This window comes from Hevea brasiliensis, unplaced genomic scaffold (assembly GCF_030052815.1).
Source record: "Hevea brasiliensis isolate MT/VB/25A 57/8 unplaced genomic scaffold, ASM3005281v1 Scaf1, whole genome shotgun sequence".
NCBI classification, from domain to species: domain Eukaryota; kingdom Viridiplantae; phylum Streptophyta; class Magnoliopsida; order Malpighiales; family Euphorbiaceae; genus Hevea; species Hevea brasiliensis.
In genome coordinates, this window is record NW_026614585.1 from 5,662,836 (window position 1) to 5,684,123 (window position 21,288).

At 30.9% G+C, this 21,288-nt stretch overlaps 1 protein-coding gene across 1 annotated transcript; it reads left to right on the forward strand.

The window, feature by feature from the left end:
- The first annotated feature begins 12,028 nt into the window (after positions 1-12,028).
- Positions 12,029-16,657, forward strand: LOC110652341 (protein NUCLEAR FUSION DEFECTIVE 4). Its single transcript, XM_021807909.2, has 3 exons — positions 12,029-12,515; positions 12,639-13,510; positions 15,801-16,657. The coding sequence occupies exons 1-3, from the start codon at positions 12,180-12,182 to the stop codon at positions 16,276-16,278; spliced, it is 1,686 nt and encodes a 561-aa protein (XP_021663601.2). The 5' UTR covers positions 12,029-12,179; the 3' UTR covers positions 16,279-16,657.
- The last annotated feature ends 4,631 nt before the right edge of the window (positions 16,658-21,288 follow it).

Sequence of the window (21,288 nt, forward strand, 5' to 3'; positions counted from 1 at the left end):
TCAAGGAACAGAACTCAAGCCGTGACTAATCCATAGTCCACACCACATCACCATTGCTCCAAATTACCACAACAACACTCATGGCACATTATTATGAATGCAACATAATTCGTGCCTAGAGTTTAACTACATAAATATATGCATATAAGTGATGCATGGGCATGCGAACATATAATAATATCGAAATTACAATTAAAATTAATATTTTACTAAATTACGGTACTGGGCGGAGGAAGAAGGCTCACGACAATTACATTACATCTATTTAATAAATTTGACTCAATACAAACAAAGAAAAGATCCCTAAGTCGTGCGAAAATCCAGTCTCCCTATACCTAGGACCTACCCAACAAAGGGCTAAAAACGCACTTCTATACTCACAATCCATACATCAACCAATCATATCACACAGCCTCCCGCCCATCAAATCATTCATCACAATACGAAATTTCAATTTTGTCCTTATTATAGATCATTTTGCAAAAATTGCTCAAACAAGCTCTAAAAATTATAAAACTTTACTTAGCAATATTACTAAGCTATTGCAAAAGAATCGTAATTTTCTAAGCTACCACGAATATTTTATGGATTTTTAATCCTATTTAAGCACTAGAAAATTACGAAAAAACAAGGTTTTACCTTTGCCGATTCCGACTTAATGGGGTAGCCAAAACCTAATTTCCGCAATCGAGGATACCTACACGGCCCATAACACGGGGTTAGTACATAAATTTTTCAGAATTTTCTAAGCTCATTTAATGCTCGAAAATACACCGCGGTTCGTTAAGGACCCACCGGAAATCTGTCGAAAAATTCAAAATTTATGTCGTTGCGAAGCTCGACGAATGGGATTCACGGTTTTGGAAATCTAGCCAATGGGCTAAAATCTTGACAATCCGCTCGATGGATTTTTGGTGTCTATGGAAAGCTCTCGCGGTAGAAGATTTTGGAGAGAGAAACGAGAGAGAAAAGAGAGAGGACGACGCGCCAGGAGAAGAAAAAGGAAGAAGGAAAACAGATACAAAATTTTGAATTTTTAGTCCAAAATTCAAAAATTTCATAAAACTCAGAAAAATACGTAGACTCCAAATATATTTTTAGTTTTGCCACGTGGTCTTTAAATTAATTTTTAAAAATCATCAAAGTTTATATTTTTTTTAAAATCAAAAATCTAAAATTTCAAAAATTCAAATAAAATTAAAATACCAAAAATACTCATAAATAATAAAATTGTGGGGTGTTACATTCTTCCTACAGAAAAATTATTTTTACAATAAAGCACATGATTATACATTGAACAAGTAAATGTCCCGCTCGACTCCAGTGCACTCTTCCACCGACCGACTCTCCACAAAACCTTAACCATAGAGATTGATCTCATGGTGGTCCACTATGGCTGCTCCTCAAATGTCAAGTTCTCTTTTAGCTCTATCACATCCAGAAGGATCAGAATGTATTTCTGAGCATGGAGATGTGAAACACGGATGAACGTGAGAGAGGTTGGGTGGTAGCTCCAACCTGGCAGGCGCCAACTCTATCCGTAACCTCAAAAGGTCCGATATACCGAGGTGCCAACTTGCCCTTCTTTCCGAATCTCATGACTCTTCATTGGAGATACGAATACATAGTCGCCCATCAGAACTCCACATCCCTGAACCATCTCATCATGCACCCTTGCTTCCCCATTTCACTTTCTTCCATATAGTGCCTCATAGGGTACCATCCCTATTGTTGTAGGCAAACTCCACCAAAGCTACATCCCATTGACCTCCAAAATCCAAGACACTCATGCGAAGCATGTCTTTTGGATTGTCCTTTCGAGGGTGGAAAGTCAGATCAAGTTCAATGCCAAGTGCCTCACTTTCTCCATATTATGGACTCCATGCAAACTATTTCTCAAATGTAGAGTATGTAGTCTTCACAAAGAAGTGAGTGATTTGGTCAAGCGGTCTACAATTACCCATATCGAATCATATCCTAGGCAACCCGTACAAAATCCATAGTGATCATTTCCCACTTCCATGGATAGGAGCTTGTTCAAACTTCACCTTCGACAAGTCAAGCACTTGGACACAAAGTATGTCTCTCTTCATGCCATTCCACCAATAGCTATCTTTCACATCATGGTACATCTTGGTGGAACTGTAGTGTGCCTCTCGCATGATTTCATTCCCGAGGTTGTCCACATCGGGCACACATATCCTAGAACCTTGCACTAGGGCACCATCATTGGCAAATCCAAACTCACCACCTTCACCTTGTACTCTTTCTATGATCTTCATCAATTGTTGGTCTCAAACTCTAACTCGTCCCTCAGTCCGCCTCACCAAAAGTGAGCCAACAATACCCCTCATCCGAAAGATCTAGGATTAAACCTTGATCCATCAACTCATGTACCTCTGAATCAATGGTCTCTTCTCTCTTGAAATGTGCGCCAGGGAAGATTTTACATTGGCCTTCCGGATGGTGCAATCATAGTCTTTGCTCCATCCATCTCCTCTGTCTCAAGTTTAAGTCCCTCTGTTGGAAGATGTACTTTAAACTCTTGTGGTCGGTGTATATCTCGCACACTTCGCCATGTAGTGTCTCCAGATTTTTAGTGCAAAGATTACGCCATTTCCAAATCATCCATGCCTCTTAAGCATAAGCCACTACCTTTCCATTGCATCAAAACACACCCTAGGCCAACTCGAGGCGTTGTATCCTTCACCACTCTCGTAGTGTCAACAACTCACCTCACGGTCATCTCCAAATGAATGGAACATTCTTGTCAACTTAGTTAAAGAAATCTTGTACAAAACGCCAACTTTCTTGGGATCCACTTGAATCTCTAAAAACCACGTGTCCCAAGAATGAGATGCTTTCTAGCCAAAATTCACATTTCAAAATTTGGCGACACCATCCTCAAGTGCCACACGTGTTCTTCCGTCATCTATGAATACGATGACAAACGGTCCAAAATGTCTTGAACACCCTATTCATCAAGTCCATGAAGGTCGTGCATTAGTGAGTCCAAAAGACATCACCAAGAACTCATAATGACCATATCTTGTGACACGTCCTCATTCTGATTCTCAATGATGGTAGGTCTATCTTGGAAAAGAATCTAGCTCATCAAACAAATCATCAATCCGAGGAAGTGGATACTTGTTCTTCATACACAACCTCAATGACCCATCCTTCTTTCTCACAAATAAACAGGGTGAAGTGCATAAAACCCTTGTCCAAAAGCTCAGGTGGCATCGATATGGGGTTTGTACCGCACAACATCAATGCAAAACTCTATTTCCCTTCCTGGTGGCAACCCCGAAGCTCCTCGAGAAGACATCCATGAATTCTCGATAACAGAACATTTTCCATACATCTTCTACGGATGTATCTCTCACCAATGCCAAATACCCTTGGCATCAACGCCTCAACATTTTTCTAGCACTAATTGCGACACCAAATTATATGGATCCACGCTCCACTATCAAAACTAAACTCTTCCACAGAAATACACCTTTGTTCCTAAGGTGGCATAATGAGTTGCCAACGGTCCATCCCAAATCCATTGTAGAGGAACCAAGTCGGAGGATCTTTCCATCCACTACCAACCCAAATACCATGTCTACATCTATGTTATCACTAAGTGGGGTAGCACAAAGGGCATTCTAAAGTTGTAGGGTTTCTACCCAACCTCATGGCAAACACGAGACAAATGAGTGCGTAGCAGGATCTATCAAAACACGAGCCTCATAATTTGAAGCTTGAGCATCCGTGGCGTAACCCTCGACTTCTACCTCTGATGCCTCCAAATCCACGTCCCCTTGTCCTCGGCCTGTTGGCCTCATCGCCCGCACCATGTTGGAAGCGCCGGATACAATCGCCGGAACATTCGCAATAGAACCACGTGGACCCCATCGTGCTCTTCCCAACATGGGGCATTAAGTGATGGCCACACTCAAGCATACTCGATCCCATCAAACAAGGTCTGAATGTCCTCTTCCACACTGGCACAAGGTGCCAAGGAGGATGGTTTGTGTCTAAAACCACTTTTCTTGTTTCTACTCTTTCCTCCCATGGAAGGGACACTGAGGAACCCTGCGCTCTGTTTTTCTTTGCTCTTCCGCTGTCATCTACAAGATAGCGATCTCAATCACCACATCAAAAGACATCATGGCCAAGTTTGCATATCTCCCCTTTAGGAATCTTTTCACCTTCATAGTCTCTGAGAATCTTGTTGTAGGGCATATCATATTCATCTGTCTTAAGGCCTCAAAGGCCCATCGCTCATCTCTGAAACTTTAAAGTTTCCATGTCAAACCCTCCATCCGGTAACACGTAGTCATTCATCCATTGCCTAGGCATGGGCCCCATGACGTCGCATACACTCTATCAATCTTCAAACCGATATGCATCGTCGACACATCATACACCAACTTCTTGAAATTTATGATCAGATTCCTCTCTTGGTGCGGTGGATTCTTTCCTTTGCAGAAGGTGGACGCCATCATGTCGATGGTTCTCGGTCCATAGGACCCCGCCTCCTCGGGCGGGCGCCTCATCTGTCAACACCTATTTTCTGAAATTCAACATTAACCCACAAAATTCAAAAGCACATTACCTATAGACTCATATTTATACATAACATATGGAAGATGACAATGCAAGACGAATGTGGACCCTATATTTCCGCATGTGACTCTAGTAGACTCTTCCCAACACTTTAGACAACATTAGGCCCATTTGGGCCCAATTTCAAGAAAACAAGCGGACCAGTAGCGGACCAGTCCGCCTAAATGGACTTAACACAATATATCGTCAATTGGGGAGCTCAGCTCACCCTCCACATACTCATCAACATAAAATAAATGGGAGCTCCGCTCCCTCATCCAATCCATCAAACATGCATAGCATCTTTAGTTTACAGGTCCAACATGATAATAATATTACGTATCAAATTCAAATAATTACGCTAACACATGCGGAAATTCTAGGAGTAATTAAAATTACACAATATTGATAAACAACTGGTAGAAAAGCGAGTTAACCTGAATAAAATATCCTCCCGTGGCTGTAAAATTTTTGGAGTAAAATATCAATTTTAACCATAATCTCTATAACTATAATGCACAGTGAAATGCAACATCAACATCATATTCACATCATAGCATCAAAAGGTAATTTGGAGCACTCACACACCTGTAGCATCAATCATAATATATTGGGAGCCGATCCTATCACGTCTCTTAAATCCAACTGGTGCCGCAAGAACTCAAGCGGGACTTTTTAATAAACCAAATCGAGGGTCCAAGAACTCAGAACTCATCCATAGTCCACACCACATCACATTACCACAACAACACTCATGGAACATTAATGAATGCAACATAATTGAGTTTAACTACATAAATATATGCATATAAGTGATGCATGGGCATCTTGAACATATAATAATATCGAAATTACAATTAAAATTAATATTTTACTAAATTACCGTGGGCGGCCGAGGAAGAAGGTCTAATTACATTACATCTATTTAATAAATTTGACTCAATACAAACAAAGAAAAGATCAAAATCCGCAGAGTCTCCCTATACCTAGGACCTACCCAACCTCAAAGGGCTAAAAACGCACTTCTATACTCACAATCCATACATCAGTTCAATCATATCACACCCCTCCGCCCATCAAATCATTCATCACAAATTTCAATTTTGTCCTTATTATAGATCATTTTTGCAAAAATTGCTCAAACAAGCTCTAAAAATTATAAAACTTTGAGCAATATTACTAAGCTATTGCAAAAGAATCGTAATTTTCTAAGCTATCACGAATATTTTATGGATTTTTAATCCTATTTAAGCACTAGAAAATTAAAACAAGGTTCGACAATGGGGCTAGCCAAAACCTGAGACTTTTTTTCGCGAATCGAGGATACCTACGAAGCCCATAACAGTTAGTACATAAATTTTTCAGAATTTTCTAAGCTCATTTAATGCTCGAAAATACATTGCGAAGTTAGTAGGACCAAAATTCAAAATTTATGTATGGGCGTGATGTGGCCTCGGTTTTCGTGGGATTCACAAATCTAGCCCAAAGTCGAAATGGGCTAAAATCTTCCGAGCTAAAATCGGACAATGATGGATTTTGAGTTCTTGGTGTCTATGGAAAGTTCTCGAGTAGAAGATTTTGGACACAAGAGAGGAGAGAGAACGAGAGAGAAAGAGAGAGGGACGACGAGTGAGAAGAAAAAGGAAGAAGGAAAAGATAAAATTTTGAATTTTACTAAACGAGGTCCAAAATTCAAAAATTTCATAAAACTCAAAAAAATACGTAGACTCCAAATATATTTTTAGTTTTGCCACGTGGTCTTTAAATTAATTTTTAAAAATCATCAAAGTTTATATTTTCGGAAAATCGAACCCGATTTTTAAAATCCGAAAAATCTCAGAAAAATTCCAAAAATTCAAATAAAATTAAAATACCAAAAATACTCATAAATAATAAAATTTTGGGGTGTTACAATTGCACTATTTTTTAGGTGGGTATAGAAATTGCATCTATAATAAACATCTAAACTATTTGAGTCAAACGTTTATTTTTGTTCAAATATATTTTTTCCCTAGGTGGCAAGAGGAGCATGTTTATTTTTTTGGGTCTAACATGCATTTTCTTCTGTGTGTTATGGTATTTTTTAGTTATTAGTTTTTATTATATCTATTTATTAATTTATCTATTTGTTCAATTACTATAACTCTGTTGTGACACTAATTTATAAATATATTATATTAATTAATGAAAATTAATGATATCAGAATTGAGCTAGACTCCCCCAATAATGAATTTTCGGTAGTTATTAGGTTAAATTGGCTCAAATTAATTTATAATATTTTATTTTATTTTATTTTACACTTGGGCCTTGAATTTTTTAGTTTAGTTATACTTATAGGTTTGGAAGCATTAAAACTTACTAAAGCTTCAGAAGCTTTATATTGGCCCAAGTTTTAGTGCCGGTCTGACCTGTAAAATCGGATCGTGACATGTACTGAGTAGATAAAAAACATATTAAAATGAACATATTTTATTATTTTAGTTTGATTTTTATTTTTTACTGAATATTTAATCAAAATTATACTAGAGTTATGTTGAATTAGCGCCGAATTGAAAACTAATTTTATATGTATAATTTTTTATAAAATTTTATATATATTATATATTTTTAATATAATTATATATTTATATATAATTAAAAATATAATATATGTTATTATATTATATATATTACAATCGTGGATTATATATACGGCTTAAACTATCTTTCATTTCTCTACTTTTATATTAATAATTTTAGTTTCAAATACAATAAATCACTTTATATTTATTAATTATAAATTTAATAATATACATATATAATTTTAAATTATATATATATATTTAATAATTAAAATATATATTATATGATATATTATATTTTAATAAATAACTTTAAATTAAACTTAAATAGTAATTAAATATAATTTTCCATAAAAAATTGTATAAAACTATTTTATAAATCAAAATCCAAACAAAAATTATATTAAAATCAAACTGAAATTAAAATATTAAAAAGTAAATCAAATTAAAATCAAAATATAAAAGCATTATATCATAATTTTAATTCAATTTTATTTTAATTCATAAATACTCTCCAAACTAAAACCAATGCCGCATATGCTAAGACAACTGGTTTTATATATGAGTACGTATGCGTTTGAGTAACCTGCTGCGCATTTATTATCTACGTCATGACTCACTTGCCAAGGGGGATTTGATGACTTCCTAGACCCTAGTTTGTTTCTAGAGATTTTTATTTTTTTAAAACTTTTTCTAGAGATTATTTAAGACAATTATAGTGGTATTTTTTTATTTAATTAATATATTTTTTTATATTTTAAATGTATTAATAATCTCTTATTTATTTATTTATTTTTTTAAATATATAAATATAAAAAGTTTTAAAAAAATAATATATATATATATATATATATATATATATATATATATATATATATATATATATATATATATATGAATTTTAGATTGAATGTATAATAAAAAAAATGTTTTCAGCAATAAAATAATTTTATTAAAAATAATATTTTTTTAATCATTATGCAATAATAATTAAAAATAAAAAAAAGGATGGGTAGCAAAAAAATTGAAGAAAATGAGTTTATATATATATATATATATATTTGAAAAAAAAAAGAAATAAATAAGAGATTATTAATACATTTAAAATATAAAAAAATATATTAATTAAATAAAAAAGTACCACTATAACTGTCTTAAATAATCTCTAGAAAAAGTTTTAAAATATATATATATATATATATATATATATATATATATATATATATATATATATATATATATATATGAATTTTAGATTGAATGTATAATAAAAAAAATGTTTTCAGTAATAAAATAATTTTATTAAAAATGATAATTTTTTAATCATTATGCAATAATAACTAAAAAAAAAAAGGATGGGTAGCAAAAAAATTGAAGAAAATGAGTTTTTGTCATAAGAGTTTCTACCTATCACAATTAGTTCAATACATCATTTTACTCATGAATTTTATATATATAAGAAAACTCCTCCTCTTTCTTTATTTTCTTTCCTTTTTTTCCTTTTCTCTTTTAAATCTCTTCTTTTGGGCAGCTACCAGTCTATCTTAGATTAGTTTTTCTTTTTTCTTTTATTTTTTTTGTTATTTCCTTTAATAAACTCTCATGCCTGTGTTGTATGAAATAGGTGTAAGTTTCTATTTTCAAATTATGTCACTCACGAATATATCTGAGTTTCTCTTCTAATATTATAGTTCCATTCTCTCTATTTTTTAGTGGTCATTGATAAGTTTCTCATCGATAACTACCATTTGATTAATTTTTCTTTTTTTTATTATTTTTTTAAATAGACTCTTAGATCTGTGTCTATCTAGAACATATTTAAATTTATGTTTTCAAATTTGTGTCCCTAATAGATCTAAAGTTCTAGTCCCAATATTGAGATTCTATTTCTTTCTATTATTGGGGTTTTATTTCCTCCTTTAGTGGATTTTTTTTTCCAGCATTTAAATAGATTATTTAACAATTTGAAATATAATATAGATTGTTAATTTCTTTTTGCAGAGACTTTTAATCTTCTATTAGTGCAATATAGACTATAGAGGCAATAAGTTATTGAAAGGGCAGGATTGTAAAAAATTTCTTTAAACATTCAAAATGAAAAACAATTAGTTATTGCTTGAAATGTTAGTTTACTCTACTCAATCATTTTTTAATAGACGATTTTAATTATCTATATTTATATTTTTTTATGAAGATATTATGTTATACTCATATTATGATTTTTATTAATAAATTATTAAATTTTATATAAAAAAACATATATTTTGTGAAAGTAAGAAAAAAGAAAAAATTGTTTTTGCGGAGAAAATGTGTTAGTTGCCTTAGGCCATCGTATCAATACCATTATGCAATTATTGAATGTTTGAGATCCTTCATTTTCTTCGATCATACTTTGAGAAGATGTGTGCTTCTTGTAAATAAGTAAACAGAGAACTGATCCTGAGAAGTGAAAATTTATCATCCATCACCATTTGACCATAACCATTATAATCCGTTTCTTTCTCTTTCTTATTATAATCCTTTTTCTTCATTTTATCTACCATCTACCTATAAGTCATTCTATCAGATAAACCCTTATCCTCAATCACCATTCCATAATCCTTTCCAAGAAAAATCTAAATCAAAAGTTCAGCATTTCTCATCTACTGTTCAACCCTCTAAATTGCCATTTGTTGAAAAGGAGGATCACCAGCCACTTATTGTTTGTCTTTTTTAGGTTTGACTTTATCTTCCTCCATAGATTTTGAAGATGAAATACTTTTAGAGGGTTGAGCAGTAGATGATGCTTTCCTGAAAAAAAGTTGACTTAAAAATAGACTTTATGGTAGGACAAGCCCAATTGACTGAAACAAAAGTTGATAATTTATCAGCCCAAGTCAATAAACTCAAAATTTAGTCTATGAATACCTCACTTATTTCAAATCTGTCACTACAAGAGACACCTCCACTGTCCTCAGAAAGAAAATTACAACCTATCTTCATGAACTCAACCACTTCAGGTCTCATTCAAAATATTTCAAAGCAGCAGATGAAAAAGCATTTCGCATTAATCTCATTACCAAAAAGCCCATTGGAATACAATTCTTTTCAGACTGTACCATATAGACAAAAGTTATTAGATCAACTTTGTCTGATAAAGATTTATTGATAGGATTTGATGTGTATCAGTAAATTCTTGAATTCATATGTTCAATTTTCAAAACCTACCCAATGTCCTCAGACAATATAACCTGCTCCTTGAAGAAAAATGATTCTTATGGTGTATGATCACTCTTTATGCTGTTGGTTTTGAAGTTCCCACCATACCCATGTACTATTTCCTAAATGACAAAAGCAATTAGAAAAAAATCATATGGAACTTTTTTGAATGGTTCAAGCCAATTCCTAACGGTGCAATGATTTAAATTTTATAATAATATTTTTAAATATAAATAATTATTTTTAATAAAATAAAAAGTTATATTATAATATATTTTTCATATGATTGACTTCAATTAAAAATTTAAATTTAAAATCTTATAATTTTAAAGAAATTTTTAATACCATTGAATCAAAATTATATTATTTTAAAATAATATTTTATCAATTAATTTTTTATGGAATGTATTTAATAATTTTTAAATTTAAATATATCTAAAATTAACATCAAGTAGTCACACTCACATATATCTTGCGTATTGGGTCCATAATACATTGGATTTAGATAAAAAAAAAAATCCTCTATATATATCTATATAAAACATATATTTTTTTTCTTTTGTATTGTTGTATGATATTTTCTTTTTCTTATTGTCGCATGGTAATGGTGGCCACATGTTAGTGGTACTGATGAGGTGGTAATGATAGTTGTGATGATGATTAGTTAGTGATAATAATATTAGTAGTGGTAATGGTGACAATATATAAAATAAATTAAAATAAGTAATTATAATTTCATATTTTATATGTAAGGATCATTATATTAATTAAAGTGTAATTAATTATCTTATTTCATTATATTAAAGAATAATTTATTTTAAAAAATCAAATGTATAATCATGATTATATTATTACTTAAAAAGTATCAAACTTGCGATTCTAATATTATACTAAATATGCCTCATGTTAATTTAATATTAATTTATTATGTATTGGTACAACTATTGTATCAATTAATTTTTATGATTAAAACTTAGGTTTAAGATTTTATAATACTAAAATTCACTGATATACACTAATAAATTTTAATTAATTATATTAAAATCATTTTTATAGCTATAAAAAAAAGTTAAAACTTACAAACAATGAATACTATGGATATGAATTTCAGGCAGTAGCTTTTCCAATTGCAATGACAATGGATTAAATACTTGTGAGCATTTGATTCAATTCTAACAAAAAAAAAAAATATATAATTAAATTTAGATGAATTCAAGTTTTACTTATTAGATATTTGTTACGTGAATTCATTTAGATAAATAATTAATTAGATATAAAATATATATTTTTATAATAATATTTATATATTTTTATATATTATAATTTAAATAAATAAAATTTAAATATTTTATATAATTATTAAACTTTTAAATATAAATTATGAATAAAAAATATATTTATATTAACTATTAATTAAAAACATAAAATTAAATGAATTTAAATATTTTTTTAAATAATAATAATTAAATTTAAAATAAATTAAATAATTAAACATAAATATTAATTAACTTCACAATGAATTGAAGTAATAAGAACATTAATATGATTCAGATTGGTAGGATGACTTTGGTGACATTCTTATTTCCGACCATTGATGTACTAATTTAAATATCAAACCATCGCTTCAGACAGAAACCATTAATGAGAAGAAAAAAGCACAGAAAAACAAAACTACAACGTTCGTGTCTCCATAAGCTACAGTAAAGTCATCAACCAAAATCCCAACCAAAAAAAAAAAATCAATTTTCTTTTATATAAAACCCCTTTAGCGCTTCCATTTCAACACCATCCCTTCCCTTTCTTTCCTTAAGACTGGTAGATTTATGGGTTTTCTTGCTCCTTCTTCCACTTGTTTCAGTGCTGCTAAATGGCTTGGCTTTGTCACCGCCGTTTGGGTTCAAGCCATTTCAGGCAACAATTACACTTTCTCTAACTATTCTGATGCTCTCAAGACTCTTATGAACTTGACCCAACTCCAACTTAACAATTTATCCGTTGCCAAAGATGTGGGTAAGGCCTTTGGCCTCCTTGCTGGTCTTGCCTCTGACCGCTTGCCTACTCAGGTGCTTCTTCTTATTGGTTCACTCGAAGGTCTTATTGGTTATGGTGCTCAATGGCTCGTTGTTAGTGGGCGGATTCAACCTCTTGCTTACTGGCAGGTACATTCATACTAATCCGAAAGAGGAACTGTTCAATGCTGCAATTTATCAAACAGTTGCAATTCCTCTGTTTTTCTTCCTCTTCTAATTTTGGGTTTTTTGAATTCAATTTTGTGAATATAGATGTGCATATTCCTCTGTTTGGGAGGCAACAGTACTACTTGGATGAACACGGCGGTTCTAGTAACCTGCATCCGCAACTTCCGGCGAAACAGAGGCCCTGTCTCCGGCATCTTGAAAGGTTATGTGGGACTGAGCACTGCCATCTTCACCGACCTCTGCTCTGCTCTCTTCTCCGACAACCCTTCTAGCTTCCTTCTTATGCTGGCAATTATTCCGTTCGCCGTCTGCCTCACCGCCATCCTCTTCCTCCGTGAGATCCCTCCGGCTGCCACTGCCGAAGAAGAAAAAGAAGAATTCAAATATTTCTCAGTCTTTAACGTTGTGGCCATTGTTGTTGCAGTTTATTTGTTAGCATTTGACTTTGTCAGCAATCCTAGCCGTGTTCTTTCTTTAGCGTTTTCAATTATATTGCTAGTTCTGCTAGCTTCTCCATTAGCAGTTCCATTTTACTCTTTTGTAAAGAGCTGGAATCTGAATCGCCTGAAGAATAAACCGGCTGACGTTGAAGAACAGATTGATGAGCCATTGCTGAGTGGAGAAATCCAGGGGGAGATTCAAGAAAAACCGGCAGAGGCGGCGGCTGCAGTGTCAGTTGCTACTCAACCGCCGACGGATGAAGTGGCCGAGATAAAGAGGAAGCCGGTGATCGGCGAAGATCACACGATTTTCGAAGCGATGATGAAGTTGGATTTTTGGATTTTATTTATTTCATTTCTTTGTGGAGTGGGTACTGGTTTGGCTGTGATGAACAACATGGGACAGATAGGTTTGGCTCTTGGATACGCTGACGTTTCGATTTTCGTCTCTCTTACTAGCATTTGGGGATTTTTTGGAAGGATTGGTTCGGGCTCTGTCTCAGAGTTCTTCATCAAGTAAGTTTAATTTCTCGTCAACTTTTTAATAGTATCTTGAATTAAATTTGATACTAATCTCATATATTAATTATAAAGCATGCACACCAAAATTAATGTATTTTTTTTTATTTATTGACAATATTTTTAATTCCGTACAAGATTAGAAAATTAAAAAAATGACATGAATTCAGATGATTGATGAATTGTTTCATGGTTTTCTACAAACTACAGGCGAAATATAAGTGTAATCCATGTGATTGGTTTTCTATGGTGTGGATTAAAGTTTCCCACAGAATTGGTCAAAAGGACAAATGAAATAAAGTTGAATTACAACAAATCACCTTGTTTTATTTCTTTCATAGGAGTTTCTAGTTCAGATTTCATGTGGTGGGCTGGAGAGAGTTAGTTCCCATCACCATCAGGATACGAATCTTGTTTGTTGATTCTAGTTATAAGTTGACCAAGTTTCTCTTGTCTAGGCTAGATCACAGCAGGTGGGAATTCATGGTAGATTTTGGTAAACTAGGCTTTGATATTTCTATTTACTATTGTTATTAATGATTTTTGCTATGGGGACTGCATATAATAATCAGGACATCATTGGTTTTGATACCCTTTTGAATAGCATTTAATGGGTTAGAGGCTTGGACTCACGTGTTGGAATTCCTCCTTCCCCCCCCCCCCCCCCCCCCCCTGAAAGAAAAAAAAAAAAAATGGTGTATTAAAAGAGAGATGATTGAGTTCTGTTGAGGGACTTCTAGCGTGGGGAAAATACCAAAGCGTGTAGTAATGAAGGAGAGAAAGCAGTTTTTAAAGGTCTGAATGAGCTGGTTCACAAAACAAACACGGTTTGGGTGATCAGTTACGTTTCTATCTCTCGCAATCTAGTTTACCTAAATTCTGTTGGCAATTACAGTATGCTTCACAAGTTATAATTGTTAGAAGGAAGGATACAGTATCCTTGTTTTTGGGTTCCTATAAGAGCTGACCAACTGCTTTCTTTTTTCTTTTCTTTTGTGTACGTATGAATGGAGCTAAATTACCAAAAGTTAATTAAACAAAAGATTTCTTGGCAACTGTTTGCTTTTTTCTTTTCTTTTGTGTATGTATGAATGGAACTAAATTACCAAAAGTTAATTAAACGAAAGATTTCTTGGCAATGAATTGTTAATTGTGATTCGGAGGGTGTTTGGTTTAACTGTTGGATGCAGCTACTAATTATATATCAAAATAGCTAAATTAAACTGTTTTATAATTCCTTTAAAAAGGCAACTGATAGCTGATAGAATACTCATTTGCTACATTTTCTATCAACTCTACAATACAACACTTTTTTTTTTTGTTTTGACAAAAATACCTATAAATATAATTCTCTCTCTTTCCTTTTTTTTTTTTTTTTTCTCTCTCTCTTGGAAACAATAACATTATAAGAACCACACTCTTGGAAAAACTCTTAAGTGTGTGTATATATATATATAGTTTTATTTATCAATTTTTAATATTATCATAATTCATTTTTCTTATTTTTAATTTATTACTCTAATTTCACTTTCTTTTGTAACATTTATTTATTTATTTTATTTCTTCTTACGTTATTAAATTATGTTTTTTTAGATTATTTTTTATTTACCTATTTCAATAATAAAATAAATAATATAATATAATAAATTAATAATTATATATTTATTTCAATAATAAAATAAATTACACAATATACCATTTTCAATCATTTTACATTTCAATAAAAATAGCTATATATAGTTTACTAAATATTAATATAAATTAGTTACAATTAAATTATCAACTAATAGTAACAGCTATTAACTACATCTATCGGTTAAACTAAACAGGCTCTAGGTGTTACCTTACATTTTTTTTTTTTAAGAATGTAGGTTTCTTTTTGACATTCTTATTACGTGCTGTGACCTGAGCTTGCATTGCTACTTTCAGCCTGGATGTGAATTCTTACTGTATTTGTATGTCAAGTGGATTATCTTTTACTGTTCACAATTTGTCACTTTATGCAAGTGGCTTTTTCAATGGTTCTCATTGAATAGCTGGATCCATCTCTTGAGGTTCTGGTGGCTGTGTTAACTCATCCTTTTGGACGTGCCATAGTAGAGTCCTGAATTGTTCTTGTTGTGTCGGTATTAATTTAGATGGGTGAGCCATCCTACTAATTTCTAATGGGTATGCTTCTGTGAGAGTAAAAGATGGTTGAATGTCTGCTTCATCAATTTCAATCTTAATCGTAGCATAATCAGGGCCTTTCTAATCACAAATTTTTGTCCATTCTCTTCTTTTGCAGGAAAGCTGGAACACCGAGGCCTCTTTGGAATGCAGCATCTCAAATTTTAATGGCTGTTGGGTATATTCTCATGGCCATCGCAATGCCTGGTTCTCTATACATTGGTTCAATTGTTGTTGGCATCTGCTATGGAGTTCGTCTAGCAGTCACCGTCCCAACTGCCTCTGAGTTGTTCGGTCTCAAATACTATGGTCTAATTTACAACATCTTAATCCTCAACCTTCCACTTGGTTCCCTTCTCTTCTCTGGTCTGCTTGCTGGACTTTTATATGATGCAGAAGCTACCCCCATACCAGGAGGTGGCAACACATGTGTTGGTGCCCATTGCTATAGGGCTGTGTTCATTATTATGGCGATTTCATGCGTCATTGGATTCGGTTTGGATGTTCTGTTGGCAATTAGAACAAAGCAGCTTTATTCTAAGATACAGGCAAGCAAGAGATCAAAGAAATTTTCTGCAGCATCTAACAACCAATGACATGAAATCTAGAGAACGGGCAAGTATAATAGGAAGGATTGAAGGGCTTTTGCTCAGTGATATCCTGAATTGGCCAATTTTGTTTGACCTCACAAATTGAATTGGACCATTAAAAATTATTTAATGTATTCAGATTGTTTCCCATTTCAGTGCTACTACCATTTGATTTGATTTTGTTGAATAAGATGGAACTAGTCATCTGAGTTCAACTCGGTGGTTCATGGGTAGTGATAATCCAAAAGATTTGCATAAAAGCTGTTAATTTGAGCTAGTGTTATGTACTAAAAGAAGTATTTTGTCTGGACAATTTTCCTTTCCTAAAGGAGGAAAAGATTTTGGTTTTGCTATAACATTTATGTATTGCTATTGATTGTTGACACCTCATTGCTTTTTCACATGCTTGTCATGCTATTGCTGTTCCATTTGGGTAAATCACACAGACAAACAGGTTGATATTGTTACTTAAATATTTATCAGCCATAAGTTGCATTCCGTTGTTAAATCAAACACCTCTGACTAGCAGATAACAATAACATAGAAAACAGAAATTGAGCAATCCATCAGCCCAAATACAGTAGTCCAGAGTCTAGTAAATCCATCAATCCAAATGCAAGGACATTAAAACAACTAAGGTAGCAGTGGCACTTTGATTTGGATCAGCAACATTGGAACTAGTTGGCTGTTGTTGTTCACTAGAATCAGCATAAGCTCAGCAGCAGCAGTAGGGATTACAACAAATAAACAGAATTAGTTTAAACAGTAATCATAGTATCAGTATTTTGAGACCAAACAGTAGGCTACGCGCAGTATAACATATACACATCATCGCATCAGTAAGCAATTAAATTGAATTACATAAACACAATACCAATACTGCAATATTAACACACAAATAACTGTATCTGCCGATATTTGCATTCAAACACACGAACATGGCAGAAATTTGCATGCAAACACTCGAATACTAAATCGGAAATTTGCATAAATCCACGATTACCATCTCAAATAAGGACATGCATACACAGAACAAAGGTTCTGGGGTTTGACGAGAGAAGGATAAGGAGACGTACCCGCCGCAATGTTGGCGGTTTGACGAGAGGAGAAGGGAATTAGGTTGGGATTACGAAGTTAGGGAAATTTTAATGAATAACTGAAGATAGGCTGGACCACAAGGGAAAAGGCTTATGGGCCTAGGTAACCGACCATAAATGCAGGCCTCATTAATGAGCCCTTCAAAATGGATTTCTTTTGGTTATTGGCTGGTTTTCTAGTTAAATAACTGAACTGAATTGAAAATTGAATCAAATTGTTTAGATAAAAAAGGAAAAATCTAATTAAAACTGTTTGGTTTGGTTTTTCAATTATAATTGAAGTTTGCTCACACTTACTGAAAGGATGGAAGTAGTAGGATTGAAACTTGAAAGGTTCCTGCTTGGTTAATTCTTACATTGGTCAATTGGACCATGAAAGATTATGTTGTTTGTAATGAGTCGTCTGGGTTCACCTCCGCAGTTGCTCAAGGGTATAGGGTGGGGATAACCACCGGTTCGATTGGATTTTGAATCAAAGATTATGGATTTATTATACTTACTTGAAATTGATCAACCATTACTAAAATATTACAAGAAACTAAACTGAATGAAACTGAACTGAGATACTTTGATATCATTTCAAATGAATTAAAAGGATAAAATTAAATGAATGACTCAAAGATAAGTGTTCATGAAGTGAAAAATAACTTTATTTAAACTTATATAGAATTAACCAATTAGTTAATTGACTATTAGAAATGATAGACTTTTTTTTTTGTTTAATTTTTATCGAAAATAGATACACACACTTTATTAATTCTTCATCCATTTTAGTCCTTAAATTTTAAACCATAATCAATTGAAATTATAACCAGCCAATTCATTTTTTATTCATCCTCTAATTAGACCTTAAATTGTCGGTTCTTATAGGAGAAATTTATAGGTTGCTCTCGGTGTAATAATTTTTAGTCAACCTCTACTCAAAAATTTATAATTATTCCATGTATTATGAGATGTAAGTCCTATCTTATTATGAGAGAGAATATATGTTCTGAGAGCATAAAATAAAATCTCATAAGTTCAACGCATGGTAAAATCTAATTGAGAGTGCATCTGTTATAAGCTTACAAGAAAGATTCACTTTTAATAATAATAAATCAAAGACCTAATAACTTTTTTCTTTGAGTAAGAGAAATGAAAATGTAGAAATAATAGCTGGATAAGGATGACGATAAGTAGAGTACCTGCGAAAATTATCATACTCAAACTCAATTAATATTTTCAAAATTCAAACTCGTTTCAAATTCGATTAAAATTTATTTTCATTTATTCGAACTCATCTCAAATCCGATTATATACTAAAACCCGTCCTATTAGGATTTGATCGAATTGAAACTTGCAAAAACCTACCCTATTACCATCCCTACAACTGGAGGGCAAAACTAATATTATGTTCCTTTCACTACTGAGACTCAACGGACGGTAGACAGGCTGACCTCAAAGCCAATATTTAAGAACATGAAGGTACAAAAGAGAACACTGATCTACAAATATATAGCATTTTCTCACCAAGCTTCATACAAATTTTTTTTAAATATAATTAATTATTAAATTTGAATTTGATATCGGAGAAGCAACACAGAAAGAGTATTAATTTTCTGAGCGTGGGGACCTGGATATGTGGTCCCCAGTATTATGAATTCAGAAGAGTTTTGGTAACGAAAGAGGGACTGCCACACAAGGAAAGAAACACTTGAAACCAATATCTGCACCTTCCCTTCACATCAAAGCCATCTCTCCGAAACCTTCATATGTTACTTCCATCAACTTACTTCCCTTTACTTGCCGGCCATTATTTCTACGCCAATTTACCCTTTCTTTTCTTTTTAATTCGAAGCACAAATTTTTCCTTTACTTTCCGTTCAAAAATCCCTCCTTTACTTTTTTCCTTTTTTGTGAAATTACAATAATTTAAATATAAATAATAACTTAATAAGATTGATAATGAGATATAAATATTTTATTTTTCTTTAAGGAGATTTAAACCCTTTTAAGTATTACACATTTTTTAGAATTTAATTCAAAATCATTTAAAATGAAGAAAGCAAATAATAATTTCATTATGTGATTTAAACCATGTACAAGTAATTGAATCCAAAACTCTAGTATTTTCTTTGATTTTAAACTCTCTCAAATACTTTCTTTTTATTTTGTTGCATATTGTTGTGTAAGAATGAAAGAAATCTCACGCCTCTCTCTCTCTCTCTATATATATTTTCCTTTTAACGAACTATCAATCTATATATAAATAAATATAATAAAACTGAATTCTAAAATAGGTTGATATCAAGCTGCCTTTTTATATTAGGGCCACATCAAAAGTTCAATAACAAATTTCTCTTTTTTCTTTGCTTTTTTAGACTTATTATCTCTCTCATTAATTTAAAAAAATTTATGATAATAGTTACAATTAATACTAAGAAAACTAAAAGTTATAGTTATAAATTATAAAAATCAAAACCACCTTTTCATTGTCCACTATAAATATAACTGCATAATGTTCATGCTATGTACGAATAATTTATAATTTTTATTTTTTTAATTATATTTTAAAAAATATAAATTATTAATATTAAATTAATTTTTAATTAAAATTTTCTCTTATTTAATTTAATTTAGATAAATTTTTATTTTTATAATAATAAAATTTTAATTAATTTATGGTGTAATTAATTAAAATATAATAAAATTACTTCATTCAAAAAATAATTTTAATTTCATAAATTTTTATATTTTATCTCATAATTTATGTAAATTAATTTTTTTTAAATTACAAAAAATATATTAAATTATTAAAAAAATAATATTATTTAAAAAATATATAAAAATATTTTTTCGTTATTAATAAAATAAAAAATATATTAAATTATTAATAATGAATTGAATTATTTAATTTTAATAATAATAAAAATATATAACATAATTATTAATTAAAAATAATATTTTATTATATTATTTTTTTAAAATATTATATCTTTAAATTTTTATAAAGTATAAATTTATTTTATTAATCTGATATATTTTTTATAAAATAATTTTTTCACAAAAATTATTATTGTTTTACATAAATTTATGATTTAAAATAAATATATTTGATAAAAATTAAAATTTTAAAATATCATTATTTTTTATTAATATAATAAATGTTAAAAATACGTACTATTTTTTAAAATACAGTTTTCATAATTTTAATATTGTAACTTTATTTTTTTTAACTATCTTTACTTATAACTAAATTTTCAATATAATCATATTTGCGTTTTATTTTGAAATTCTACTTCTATATAAAAATATAGTTGAGAGATAATTTGTGCAAAAAAAATTAGATATTTAATTAAAATTTAAAAATATTTCTATTGAAAATTAATGATAATAAAATATAAATAATTAAAATATTAGTTATAATTGCATTTGATATATAATTGTAATGAAATAAAATATCAAAAAGTTTAAGAAATATTAAATATGTAATTTATTAATAAAATTAGTAATTAAATTAATATTAATTAAATATATTTAAATTAATAAATTTTGAGAATGATAACTAATAACTTTTGAAAGAAATAATAAAAAAATAGAGTAAATAAAAAAAAAAATTTGAGAGCGCTTAAGTGAAATGAAAATATATGATGAAAGAAGAATGATTGATATATATCAAATATCACGTATGACATATTATATATGGGCAAACAAATGAAAACCATTTAAATAAAAGTTTAATTTTATAATTAAATATTATTTAATTGAAAAATAATAATAAAAGTATTTAAATTCAATTTTTATAACAGTAAAATATTTTTCATTTATTTAGTCATTTTAAATTAATAGTCATAAATTAGTTATAATGATAATAATAATAAGCATTAATTAATCTTACAAAAGTAAAACAAAAAGAATATTAAATTATTAATATAAAAAT